The sequence below is a fragment of the Mastigoproctus giganteus genome, chromosome 8 (genome assembly GCF_048544385.1).
Source record: "Mastigoproctus giganteus isolate SK-2022 chromosome 8, ASM4854438v1, whole genome shotgun sequence".
Classification (NCBI taxonomy): domain Eukaryota; kingdom Metazoa; phylum Arthropoda; class Arachnida; order Uropygi; family Thelyphonidae; genus Mastigoproctus; species Mastigoproctus giganteus.
The window spans coordinates 191,267,333-191,281,916 of NC_143582.1; the positions used below are offsets into that span (position 1 = coordinate 191,267,333).

General features: G+C 34.5%; 1 protein-coding gene across 2 annotated transcripts in view; it reads right to left on the reverse strand.

The window, feature by feature from the left end:
• The window catches only part of LOC150082108 (uncharacterized), a 183,998-nt gene that overhangs the window by 132,089 nt on the left and 37,325 nt on the right, over positions 1 to 14,584 (reverse strand). For both annotated transcript variants that reach the window (XM_090379986.1, XM_090379985.1), the window contains exon 6: positions 5,362 to 5,427. In XM_090379986.1, coding sequence (XP_090236112.1) covers positions 5,362 to 5,427 — 66 coding nt within the window. The remainder of the gene's footprint in view (positions 1 to 5,361; positions 5,428 to 14,584) is intronic.

A 14,584-nucleotide genomic window follows, 5' to 3' on the forward strand; every position in this document is an offset into this window, starting at 1 on the left:
GTTCAAGTCCAATGTCAACAAATATCTTCTTTCGTCTTCTTAACCTCAAACCCAAGCACGGTACTAAGTACTATAGGTTCTAATACCTCTCGTGTTTGGGGTTCACATAAAAAAAAAAAAAAAAAAAGGGTAGATATAGATATATAGAGAGGGTGCAAGAATATTTGCTGATGCTATCGAGGCAGTGTAAGGTGGGTCAGAAAACTGTTAATTTTGGCAGATTCACAGACTAAAAGATTAAAGGTAGCCGCAGGCAGAAGCGAAAGTGATTCTTGCGCTGCTTCTATTGTAATGAGTGGCAGCCTAGAGAGCAAGTTGCTGGGGATTTCAAGAGCTGCTGGGAGTCATCATGGAACAAGTAAATACATGACCTGTGTAAGTGTAACTAAGAATAAGAACAAGTGCATGTATACTTGCATGTACACTAATGCTACAAGTATAGTAAATAAAACTGATGAATTTGAAGTGCTAATCAAGACATCAAAGGCAGATATTGTTGGGATATCAGAGACGTGGTGTCACGCAGATATAAGGAATGCAGAATTGGAATTTGGGGAGTACAGCGTATACAAGAAGGGTAGAGAGGATAGGAAGGGAGGAAGGGTTATGCTATTATTTAAGAAACACACAAAATCTAAGGAAGTGCATCCAGCTGACATAGGTGGACAGTGCAGTGTTGAGTCAGTTTGGTGTGACATAAGCACTAGGAAAGCAAAATTGAGAGTAGGCGTGTGCTATAGGCCTAATGACTCTGATGAATATAATGAACAGCTGTATAGAAAAATAGAGTGGGCCAGTAAATCAGATTGTCTTATAATGGGGGATTTTAATTTCCCAGATATTGACGGGAACTTGTGGGTTGGTCATTCACACATCAGCAAGGCTTTTGTGGATTTATTGGATGATTGTTTTCTACAGCAGCATGTTCAGGAGGCAACCAGAGGGAGTAATACTCTTGATCTGATTATCAGTAGTGATTCTTCATGCATTAAGAATCTTCAGATAAAGGAACCACAAGGTGGCAGTGATCACAGTGTGCTGATGAGAATTTACTCAAAGAAGTAACTACCATCAGGGGTAAAAGGAAGGGTTTTTGCTTTCGTAAAGGTGACTACAGAGGTCTGAGACAGTTTTTAAAGTCTATACAGTGGAACCAACTGATGATGTTACCAACAGAAAATTCTAAACGGGAAGCATTCAAAAAATTAACCTTGGAAGCTACTAGGCTTTTAATACCAACTAAGAAATATGGTTCAAAGTTTAGGCCTGAATGGATGTCATACAGATTAATCAGACATGTGGCAGAGAAGCAAAATGCATGGGATACATATAAATTAATAGGTGACACATAATCCTATGGAAGATATAAGATGGTCTGTAATCAAGTAACAAAGGAAGTCAGGCAAAGGCAGATTACGAGAAATCTTTGGCAAAGGATGCAGAGAAAAACAACAAAGAGTTCTTTACTTATGTAAATTCTAGAAGGAAGGGGATTAATCAGATTGGTCCACTTGATATCGATGGTTCAACTGTTGATAATCCTGCTCAGGTAGTTAACAAACTGAATGAGTATTTTGCACCTACATTCAGACATGACTAGTTATTCAAGGAGGAGCATGCCAGATGTTTATCAAAACATCTGGCATGCCCCTCCTTGAATAACATGAATAACAACTTACGTTACTGCAATGGATACTAGGAGCTAAGTGATTTTGTGATAACAGAGCAAAGTGGAGGAGAAATTTTTGAAGTTAAATATAAAAAAGGCACCTGGGGCAGATGGAATCTATCAAGTTATAATGAAGAAGGCAGCAAGGGAAGTAAGCAAAACCTTAGCCATAATTATGAGAGCATCCTTAGAGTCAGGGGAGGTCCCCATGGACTGGGGATGTGCAAATGTATCCCCAATTCACAAAGGGGGTTCAAAGGGTGACACAAATAATTATATGTTAGTTTAACTTCTGCTGTCAGGAAAATAATGGAGTCACTGGTTACAGAGGTGATATACAGGATCACCTAGACAAGACAGCAACAATAGTTCAAACACAGCATGGGTTTGTTAAGAGGAAGTCTTGTTTGACCAATCTGATTGGATACTACGATGTGGTCACAAAGGTACTGGATGCTAAAAATAATTTTGATATTATATACTTGGATTTCAGGAAAGCTTTTGATACTGTTGCACATGGAAGACTGCTGTACAAATTGGAGCGGTATGGCATTAAGGGCAAGTTACTGCAATGGATAAAGGTTTGGTTGAGTGGGAGACTGCAGAGAGTGGTAATAAATGGACACTGCTCTACGAGGACTAATGTTATTAGTAGAGTCCCCCAGGGTTCGGTGCTGGGCCCAAATTATTGTTTTGTATATTGGCCCCAATTATTGTTTTGTATATTTATCAATGATATCGATGATGGTATATCAGGCTTAATGTCCAAGTTTGCAGATGATACAAAGGTTGGCAGCATTGTTAATGACACTAAAGACAGTATGCTACTGTAACAGGATCTAGAAAACTTAGGCAGGATGCATAGTTGCTAGAACAAGTACAGAGAAGGGCAACGTAGATTGGTGAGAGGAACAAAGGGGTTCGCTTATGAAGAAAGGCTTAAATTCTGCAAGTTGCAGCATCTGGAGAGTAGGCACCTGCAAGATGATCTGATTAAGGCGTACAAGGCCTTAATCAGATCAAGGCGTACAAGGCCTTGAATGGTTTGAGCAGGCTCAATGCTGATGGGATGCTTCCGCTTGCTCAGACTAAGAACCTGAGGGGGTATAGATTCAAATTGAGGAAAGATAGAAAAAAATAGATGTGCACAAGTTTGCCTTTAGCTAATGTGTAGTTGAATGCTGGAACAGACTCCATCTGTTGTTGTGAAAGTTGATAGCTTAAATCAATTTAAGACTGAACTAGACAAGCAATTGGAGTGACCAGATGGGTGAAACGGGAAGTGGTTTTTTTTTTTTTTTTTATCTGATGCTGTATAAGTTTGCTTGCTTGCATCATATCCCCAACTAATGCTAATCTGAAAATGAGTTTCTAAGTAAAATAAATTTTTCCATATATTTTTTATTTCAACAATGAATTGGAATTTATTTTATTTTGCAAATTTTTACATTTTTTTATATATACACCAGTTAAAGAGGAGATTTAAACATACCATTGCATAGAAACATTGACACATCAGGACATCCTGGATATAGCAACCTTGGGCTGAACCAGTGCCTGTTTGCCAAATTTGTACATTTACAGAGACCCAAAGTTGTATAAGTTATAAATATTTATTAAAATATAAATAAAAGAATACATATTTTAATTACATGTTTACAAAATACATATTTTCTGTAACTGCAATTTTAACAAACTAGAGATGTATATTATGCAAACACATACATCAAAAAAAACTATTTATTTACATATCAAACAGAAATCTATAATCTATATAGACTGCCTGGATACTATTAGGACCACAGAGGATTAAGTTATATGCAAGAGACTATCCAAAACGTAAAAAAACATGCAAAAAAAGAGAAGTCACATGGTGTGATGTGTACAATGGAAAAGAACAATAATTTTTAGATTATGATTACATAGTAATAAATTGAAAAACAAATGGAAAAATCAGTCCACAAAGCAATGGCTTCCATTCAGTCATTCCTGTATTGTATAAAGACAATTTTCTGAAAAAAGGAGGCTAAATTGTTGCCCATTATTGACAGGCAACCACATTCCCCTCTAAGTGCAACTAATTTGGTCAAATATTTTGCTTCTATTCCTGCTCTTCAATGATTAGAGAGCCTTAGTTTGACAGGTTACTATTGGAGTTTAGAGGCATAGACAAAAATGAAAATGAAAGTGACTCTCCTGTTATTATATAAATTATCTCAGGGAATATTCCTAAACCCGGAAACCAACAAACATCCTTCGTATTGTTCCTCTTCAACAAGTTCAAGGTACTAAATCACCACTTTCCTAATTCTGCAGTCTTGCTCATTAACAATCAAAGAGTCACATTACTCTATTTTACAGAAGCAAATGAAAATAAGAAATTCAGAAAAATAACAGTCAATTTATAAAATCCACATCTTTGAATATTGGCATAAATTTTCACATTTGACTGAATTTATGATTCAATCAGATATGAAAATTTACATGCAGTGTAAAGAGACAACTAGGAAGGCACATAATGTCCTTTGTGAAGGGAAAGGGATATCATTATCTCTTTGTATAAGAAAATGATCAGACTGCATTTAGAATATTGTGTTCAGATCTGGAAGCCACACTTGAAGAAAGACATAGAACTTCTAGAATGAGTTCAGAGAAGGGCAACCAGACTGGTGGGGGGGGGAATGTTAATCAATGTCCATATGAGAATAGCACAGAAAGTGTGGACTGCAAAGCTTGGCAACTAGACATCTTGGGGAGAGGGCATCTAACAGAGATATAAAAGGCCCTCAAGGGAATCAGTAAAACAAATGAGGAAGGTATATTTTCACTGGCAGAAAGCAAAGAACCAGGGGCACAAATACAAAATTTTGGAAAGTAATTGAAAGCTAGATCTCATTAAGTTTACTTTTGGACAGCATGTCGTAGATAATTTGAATGAATTGTCTGCCACAGTGGCTGAGTTTGCAATTTGGTAAAGTATGAATGATAGAGTTTTTTATTTTTAACCATTTTTAATGTTAACCAATTATTTGTTTATACTTCATTACTCTTATGATTCAAAAAAACCTCCAGAATTTTATTTCACTTAGGTGTGTCATTTTTGTTTTAAATGTTAGTCATATTTCTTTTTATTGATATTGTATAATTAATACCAATCTTGATATCAGATGCAATATAAATAAATAAATATCTGTTTATCATAAGAGAATGATACACAGAGGTATCCCAATTTTACATGCTTTAGACTAATAGGACTTTTTTCTAAGTCTAATAAAAGCATTAACAATGATGATGGCAGGTGGGGATATTAATTTTGTTAAAAGACCTCAGATTACAGGCTTTTCATTTGAGATGAGTTGAGTACTGCATCAGAGTGAGGCATATAGGAGAAAGAACAACTAATATATGTACATATATATATATAAACAATTAGTAGCAGACAAACAAACTAAAGCAAGATAATACAAAAATATATAAACGAAACAGAGAACCATTAACTAGGCAGCCAAATGCACTACATGAATAGCATTATGATAATTTTCTCTGTACTCTTTGCTTGATTGTTTGTAGCTGCCTTATTCCTCTAAGTGAATCACTTTATGCTGATAAACTGAATTTATAACTTATTGAAAAATTTCTTTAATGCCATTAAAAGAGTCAAACAGGTGAAAAAACTTGGATGAAATACTTACAGAGGCATAGTCCACAAGTGAACTGCTGAATTTAGTTTGCACATCCTGAATTGCTATTTGTTTTTCCTGTAAATTAAAATTTTATTTATATCTTATAAGAAAGAATTAGAAAAGGTAGTCAATTAAAAAAAAAGACTCATATTAGTAAAGGCAACCCCTGTATAATACAGTACTTCTACAACACGGTTTTGCTGTAACACGATTGATAAAGTGTGGCAATCCTCACACAACATGGTACTTATACGACATAGAGAATTGTGACAATCTTGCATAACATGGTATTTTTGAGCTTTTGTTGGGGGAAAAAAACTCTGCTCTTAGTTGTATGTAATTTTTCAACATTTCCATTCTTTTTGTGAATCCCCGCTTCTGGCTTGCTAGTCGTTATGCAAAAAAAAAATTAAGAAATCCCCGTGTTAGGTTCTGTGCTATTGAACTTGTGGAAAAATCTAGATTTCAAAGCTTTGTTACTATTGGATAACGTGCCAGGCCATCAAAAAGATTTGTTTTTTCTGTAAATTAAAATTTTATTTATATCTTATGAGAAAGAATTAGAAAATATAGTCAATTAAAAAAAGACTCATATTAGTACACGCAACCCCTGTATAACACAATATTTCTACAACATGGTTTCGCTCTGACACGATTGATAAAGTGTGGCAATCCTTGCACAACACGGTACTTCAACAAAATGTTGAAGTAATGTTCCTACCACCTAGTACAACTTCTTTAATTAGATCAAGGCATTATATTTACCTTTGAAACTCATTACATCAGAAAATCGTTACAATGGATTTTGGAAAAAATTGATTCCGAATTGAATTGGTTATAGAAAATTGAAGTGATGGAGGCATGGAAACATTTTTCAATTGTGGACTGTTTCAGAATCATAGCTTTATTGCTCAAATAAGTAAAATGTCAACATTAAATGAGTGTTGGAAAAATGTATGGCCAGAGTTAGTTCATTCAGGAAATATGGTCAAATCGACAGTCCGTGCGATAGTAGAACTTGCTAAATCGGTAGGATGGAAAAGTTTTGATGATATGACTACTGAAGCCCTCGTGGGTAGTTGGTAGAATCCCTGTCATCCCCACACCGGGTGGAAAGGACCTAAGTTTGAATCCCATAAAAATTCCTCCCGTCATCTACGGGATGTCGATGGAATTTTTTATGGGACTTTTTCACAACTTGGCACGGAAACTCAAGTTTTTCTTCCAGAAAAATAGAAAATCAACCTCAAAACACACAGAGCAACATAGCTTTAGTCACCAAAGTTCTAAAAAAAAAAAGATATGATTACTGAAGTTTAAGAATTACTGGTAGCAAAAGAGGCTGAAGAAGTGGATTTGCTGGAAATTGCATGGGAGGAAAATCAAATCAATTCAGAGGATGATAGCACAGTAAATTCCGAACTTCCAAATTTTTACACTAAAAAGTATATGGAAAGGCATAAAGTTAGCTGAGCGATTAGAATTTTATTTTTTGCATGCAGATTCTTCGACTGAAAGGAGCCCAAAGTTCAAAAGGGAGCTTCAAAAATGCTTAGTTCCATACGATGAAATTACTAAGATCTAACAAGCAAAAGCAAACAAACCCAGATTAATGATTTTTCAGAGAGCAGAAAATACACGAAATCTAGAATGGTGTATTTTTGTCAGTTTTATCAACATTTTGTTAATGAAATGGTGTATTTTTGTTAGCTCTTGGAACGTAACCCCACTTTTTGTACTGGTTCTTAGACCCGTATAACATGGTTTCGCACTACAAGAAATTTTATAGGAACCTAACTATCATGTTATATGAGGGTAACTTGTATATAGTAAAGCACAGAAGAAAAAAATTTTTGAAATATAACAACTTTGTTGTTTATATAACACATGAATAACATTAAAAATACTGTATAATATACTTACATGTAGGAACTTATATTTTGAATGGTCCAAATAACCTACTAGATAACAAATGCACTCTCACAGGGGCAAATGATGTAGTTTCTTTTACTGCTACATGATGATTAAATTAAATGATTTTTCAGGATACTACTTTAATCAACCCTCTAGAAAATCCTAGGACCACCCCCTGCACTCTCTGGCACAGCTGATAGAACTGTTCTTACTAATATTAAGAGTAAGAATCTAAGGACTTACTTACTTAACAAGTACATGGTAATCCTGGGAAAAAATAGTGAGTTAGGATTAAATTTGAAAGTGTCTGAAAATCTGCCCAAAGAAGATAGGAGAGAGCAGTGGCGTAACCAGCATGGGGCTGTAGCTCCCTCCGAGCCTATACTCTACTCTGATATTTTTACTTTGTACTACTATTTTCCATATTTCAAAACACTATTCCAATTTCAATTTAATTACCATTTGACAACACAGCACAAATGTAAGTTCAACTATGTCCCTTACCGTACTGAAGTGATCAGCTCGAGCTACACGTACTTTTGCCACCTTGCATCTGACTTTCGTGGCTTTTGTTTGGCTGGTTCAACTGTAAATATGCATAATAAGTAGGTAGGCTAATACCTAACAAGATTTTCGGCTTAGTTGTAAAGTGACATTAGTGTGATTTGCAGCTTTTGTTTGTATGTGTTTCTTTGGTGTAGTTACAATTTGTGTTTCTGTGAAAATTTATAATCCATGCTTGGATAAATTTAATTGCAAGAGGCAAAAAATAGAAAGGAAGTAATTAAATTTAAATTGGCGTATAAAGTTTATATTGAGTATTTGTAAAAAAATTAGAATTCATTTCGTTGATTCTCACAGTTGCTTTTGTTAGGCTTTAATTTACCAGAATACGTTTATTGACTGAATTACTCAATACAAAAGATAAGCTTTTTTCATTAAAAGTAAATGTTCCACATTATATTTCACTTTTTTCTTTGTACATACAGTTACAATCCCAAACTTGGTGATAAGCTTGGGGATCTAGCTTCTAGCAAACTGCAAGTAAGAGATACGAAGTCGGTTAAATTGGGACAACGTTGCATAACTGTGGCCTAATAATGATCCGTTGAAAAATGAATAAAGAAGTTTACTAGAGGATTAAGTTTAAGAACTGTATGACCAGCAGTGCAATTTTTATTCGACAGAAAAACTAAAAATTAAGTTAAAAGCAAAAATTCAAGATTTTACATTTTTTAGAAATTCTCGAAAACAAAAAAAATTTATTTTTCAATGGATTAGGCCCCCAATTATGCAATTTACACCAATTTAACCAACCTTGCATCTATTTCTGTTTCCGAGATCCTTCTTCTTAGCCTTGAATTTGAGGCCCCCTATATAAAATTTCGCTTGACTTGAGGTTTCTTTTTTTTTTTTAGATAAAATGGAAAAACGAAAACAAGTTCAACGTTGCAATTTGTGGAAAAAAAATTCAAAACGAGTGATGATGGTGCATCTGAGCATCAAAATTCTGTTGAAGTCCAGGATATGAAGTCAGCGAATGCAGAGGAAATTGAAGTTAAAATCAATGAAAAGTGTGAAGTTAATGACATTGCATTACTTAAAGACAAAAAAATGTTTATTGTGGATTTAATCAAGACTTTGGGTAGTGTTTGGGTTCGCAATTCTAACTATAAATTTCCTGGATCTACTGATCAAAAAGAAGTTTAATAGACGTTTTCAATTTTCTTGGTTGAGAAAATACGACTGGTTATCCTATTCAAAAATAGAAAATGCTGCATATTGTAAATATTGAGTTCTATTTTCTAGTACAAATGTAGGTCATAATCAGACTCAACAGGTTGGACATTTAGTGAAAACTAGGTATAATAAGTGGAAACATGCCACTAGAGATTTTAACTTGCATACTACTACGCACTATCATGGAATATCCTAATGTCAAGCTAATGATTTACACCAAGTTCTTAGTTGCAAACGTTTATCCGTACAAGAATTGATGGATAAAGCAAAATACAAAGAACGAATGGAAAATCGGAAAAGACTAGTGCCAATAATTAAAACGATTCTACTTTGTGGAAAGCAAGAAATATCGTTAAGAGGTCATTGAGACAGCGGGCCCATTAACTTATCAGAAGTTGTAATACTACAATGAAGGAAACTTTCAAGCTTTGTTAAGGGAACGAGTTGCTGCCGGGCATTAGAAAATCATACAAGAACTGCTGGTAAAAATTCATTATACACTAGTGCGGGCATCCAGAATGAAATAATTGAATGTTGTGGTTCTATAATTCTGAAACAGATTGTGAACAAAGTGAAGAAAGCTAAATATTTTTCTGTTGTTGCTGACGAAACTACAGACATTTCAACAATTCAACAAATGTCACTTTGTGTCAGATATGTTAACGAAACAAATTTTCAAATATGCAAAAAATTTCTTTCATTTGCTCCTCTAAATTCTGCAACTGGTGAAAATATAGCAAAAGAAATAATTAATCAACTTGGAAAATTTGAACTAGATATAAAAAATATCTGTGGACAAGGATATGACTGTGCTGGGACAATGAGCGGCAGAATAAATGGCATCCAGACTCATATATAAGAATTAAACCCAAAAGCACTTTACATGCACTGTGTATCTCATTGCTTAAATTTAGCAATTTCAGATTCATGTGATTTGCAAGATATCCAAAACTGCATGGGAATCATTCAAAAAGTTTATGCATTCTTTCAGTAACCAAAGAGGCAGTTGGTATTAGAAGAAGAGATAGAAGAATTGTGTCCAAATTCCAAGAAAAAGCATCTCAAAAAAATGTGCCCCACTAGATGGATGGACAGGCATGAATCTTTAATTATATTCATTGAATTGTTAGAACCAACATTTGCAGCATTAACAGTAATAAGCTCATGGGAAGATAAAGGTACAGCAACAAATGCACAATTATTTCTCAATCCCATCTAGAACAGTAATTTTTTGGTTGCTTTATATATTATTAAAAAAGTATTCAGCAATAGTATTGGCTTGAGTAAATACTTACAAACCATTAATATTGATCTAAAGAAAGCAATTGATCAGGCTAATTTGTTAAAAATAGTATTAAAAGAAATGAGACCAGATGCTGACAAATAATTTCATCATCTTTTTTTAGAAGTTATAGGTTTATGTAAAAATTACCAAATAAGTTTGAAGGTACCACGAATTATAGGTCATCACACCAACCACTGTAATATGCCATGTGATAATGCAGAGGACTATTATCGTATCTCGACTTTTGTGCCATTTTTAGATAATTTCTTAAATCAGATCGGGTCTCATTTTTTAACGCATAACGATATTTTATCTTCTTTTATGTGTCTCCTTCCAAAAAGTAATGTTATTGAAGATATCTATATTCAAAATTTATGAAAACTATTTTTGTTTTATGCAGATGACCTTTTAAATAGTGATAACTTTGTTAATGAAAATATGTTAATTTCTGAATTAGATAGTATGAATCAGAGCTGTAATACTCAATATGTTCTACGTTGATATTAATATTTGTAAAATAATAAGAGGAGTTTACCTCAATATAGTAGAACACTTCCGTATGATACTCTTCAGAAATTAAAACGAAAATCAAAAACTTACATTAGAGTAAAAAATAAATAATTAAAAACCAATGAATGCAATTCAAATCAATTTAACACAATTAAAAATTAAAAAGAATCTAACGAAAATATTCAAAACGATTTTCCTTCCTGAAGCTGACAACGCTTTCCGACCGTATGTCGGGATCACAGGAATCAAAATTACCGAATAGGGTTGAACCTGAAACTTAAATAGTGATTATTTGTCTTCACACATGCTCGTAAAGGTCCATGCATCGGAGATCAAATATGGCCGCTGAACATTAACAGAATTCTCGTGTAATTTAATTTCTACTGTTTCTGCAATTAATAGTCGCGTATAATTACGTTGAACATTAAGTATTTTGGCCTCGTTAAATAAAAAAGTATGTTTTTTGTTAATGGCAGCACGAAAGGCTAATTCTGACGCTGCTGAACGAGAAGCACGAACTGAGGCTTCATGTTGATTTACACGAATATTCAGAGAAAATCGCGTTGAACCTTGGTAAAACGAGTTGCAATCACCGCAAGAAATGTTGTATACCAGATCATTAATTTGTGTTGCGAATGTGGAAAGGACCGAGCGATTGTTCAGTATAGCGTGTAATTTCCGTATTGGCCTGGCCACAATTTTAAATTCGGTATCTTTAAAGAATCTATTAAGCTGTTTGTGCCACTGTTCAACATATGGGACAGAAATAAAGTATTTTTTGATATTACTATTGTTGGTTGGTGTAGTATTTTGTATCCTATCCTTAGCCTGTACCCTAATTCGGTTTATTGTGGTAAGGGGATAACCCCTGTTTAAGAATCTGCTAGTTAATATTTGTATTTCTGAGCCCAAAGCAGATTCCGTCGTTGAATATTTATAGGCATTTAGAAATTGATTAAAGATAATCGATCTTTTGTAGGTGAATGGGTGATAGCTATTATAATGTAGCTTTTGATGATGTTGACATAAAAGACTGCTGTATAAATTGGAGCAGTGTGGCATTAAGGGCAAGTTACTGCTATGGATAAAGGGATGGTTGAGTGGGAGAAGACAGACAGAGAGTGATTATTAATTGCTTTTCATGGACTAATGTGATTAGAGAAATCCCCTCTCCCAAGGTTGAGTACTGGGCCCACTGATATTTTCTATATTTATTAATGATATTAACAAAGGCATATCAGGCTTATTTCTTTAAGTCTGCATATGATACAAAGGTCAGAAGGGTAGTTAATGACAGTAATCAAGTTAAGATACTACAACAAGATATAGAAAAATTAAGCAGATGGGCTGAGAAGTTGGAGTTGAAGTTTAACATTGACAAATGCAAGGTGCTGCATATGGGGAGCAGTAATCCCAAATTAACTTATAAACTGTACTACACTCAGGTTAGTGGAAAATGAAAAAGACCTAAGGGTAATTGTGCAGTCAGATGTGTAGTTTTCTGAGCAGTGCAGACAGGCTGCCAGGAAAGCTCATGGGGTTTTGTCAATGATGTTCAGGAACTTTGCTAGCAGGGATAAGGAGGTGATTATCTCACTGTACCCATTATTCCATCCAATAGTTAGGCCACATCTTCTGTACTGCATACAGGTCTGGAGGCCTCATTTTAGGAAAGGAGAAGGTGATTATCTCCTATGAGGAGGTGAAATTCAAGGAAGGACTAGCCAAATTATTCAAAGCGATGGACAGGTGGTGTGGGTATTTTATTTATTTATTTATTATTTTTTTGGCTGATGCTTTATAAGCTTGTTCTCTTTCGTGCATCACTTCCATTACTAATACTAATACCATTCATGATTGAGGGGCCAAAGTGTTATGTAGAATACGAATACTATTAATTTCCTTAAAGATCCTGACCTTTGATTACATATGAGTGAAATCAATGATCATGTTAACCCATCACCAGTCATGCTTCTGTGGTTGTTGGGTCACTTTGACCATATAAGCATGCATTTGAGAAATCAGCAAAAAAATAATTAAAATTCAAAATTTCACTCTTTTGATGTCACTTTATTTTATCTTTTCTAAATAAAACTGTGAAAAATCCATTTTTGTTTGTTAAAAATATATATTTCTAATTAATTTTTTGAACTTAAACCTGTCAGTGAGGAAAATGCACATTGAAAAATGCTGTATAAACTTGTTTTCTTGCATCATATGCCACTACTAATGCTAAACCCATACCCTTGAACAAACATGTGTGACTGGATGCCAGCTTGTCAACAGGAGCACCCACTGCATAAAATGTGAACTGCATGCATCAACAGTTTGATTCCTCTAACTGGAATAAATTGTGCATCAGTAAAGCCAGCTCACTATCAATAATTGTACATGACAAATACCACTCAACATGCATATAATTAGGTTTAACTTAATTCATGATTTTTTCTGAATTGTGTGATAATTAACACAGACAGACAGAGAGAGAGAGAGAGAGAGAGAGAGAGAGAGAGAGAGAGAGAGAGAGAGAGAGAGAGAGAGAGAGAGAGAGAGAGAGATCTAGAATTTTCAGTGGAGAAATCAAAAAAATATTTTCCAAAACAGCTATTAGGAGTTTCAGCTGCATGAACAGAGTAGATAAAGAGCACAAATTGCTAAAATATTGTCTAGGATCTCATTGACTCTGTGCTGCCTCGCTTAGGGTTAAGTTAATCAATATTAAATGAGACAGAAAGTTTTCCAAGAAATTATCATCTAACGAAATTTGGGTTACATTGTATTGTTTCTTTGGTAAGAGCTAAGGCAACTTAGGTTACTAAGAAATAATAATGCAGTAGTATCAATGTCTGTGATATGCAAAAGACTGGAATTAATAGGCGCCTCCGTAGCCAGGTGGGAAGAAGCAACAGTGCATAGCACAGCTTCTTGATTAGACCGGGGTTTAAGCCCGTCACCACCAAAAACGGAGCATGCGGAAAGGTCAGGGAATGACCACCGCATATCCCGGAGCAATATGGCCTTAGTTGCTAATGCTCCTAAAAATCAAATAACAAACAAACAAACAAACTGGAATTACAGGGAAAGTACAGAGATTCAACTAACCACATGCTCAAACTGTGGCTGTTATTGACCAGAGAATGTAATAATAGGAAGCTTAAACCATTAGTAAAGTTACCGAACAAATTAGAATGGACTGCTAACTTGGGACTCAGCTGACCAAATAAGATAAATTACAGACCAAAACATTCCACCATGGTAGAAAAAAGCAAATGAGAAGAAAGCAGAACAAAGCAAGGTTCACACTATGCTTGTTGGGGAACTTACTCAAACACAGTGGTAAGCATAATCATTCATTAATAATTTAGGACAGTGGTTCCCAAACTACTGAGATCTATGGACCCCTTCAAAAATGAAAAAAAGTTTGCGGGTCCCCTATATATATATATGTTGAACACTGGGTTTTCTGAAAAGGAAATTCAAAGTTTTATGTTTAAAACAACTCAACTTTATTCTTATTTTTACATAATTATATAATAACTTTATTAATCATCAATTTGCTATACATACAACGAATAATCTGACCAGTTCTAGAGGGTCGTTTTGCGGATCCCTTGGAATTGGTCTACGGACCCCAGTTTGGGAACCACTGATTTAGGACACAGTGGATTTAAAATATTATTTGGAATTAGTAATTTCATAGAATATAAAATGAAATGGAAAATTTGTTGATAGCTGGAAACCTCAAATGCCAAATAAATTAATTAAAAAATGGAATAATCTCTA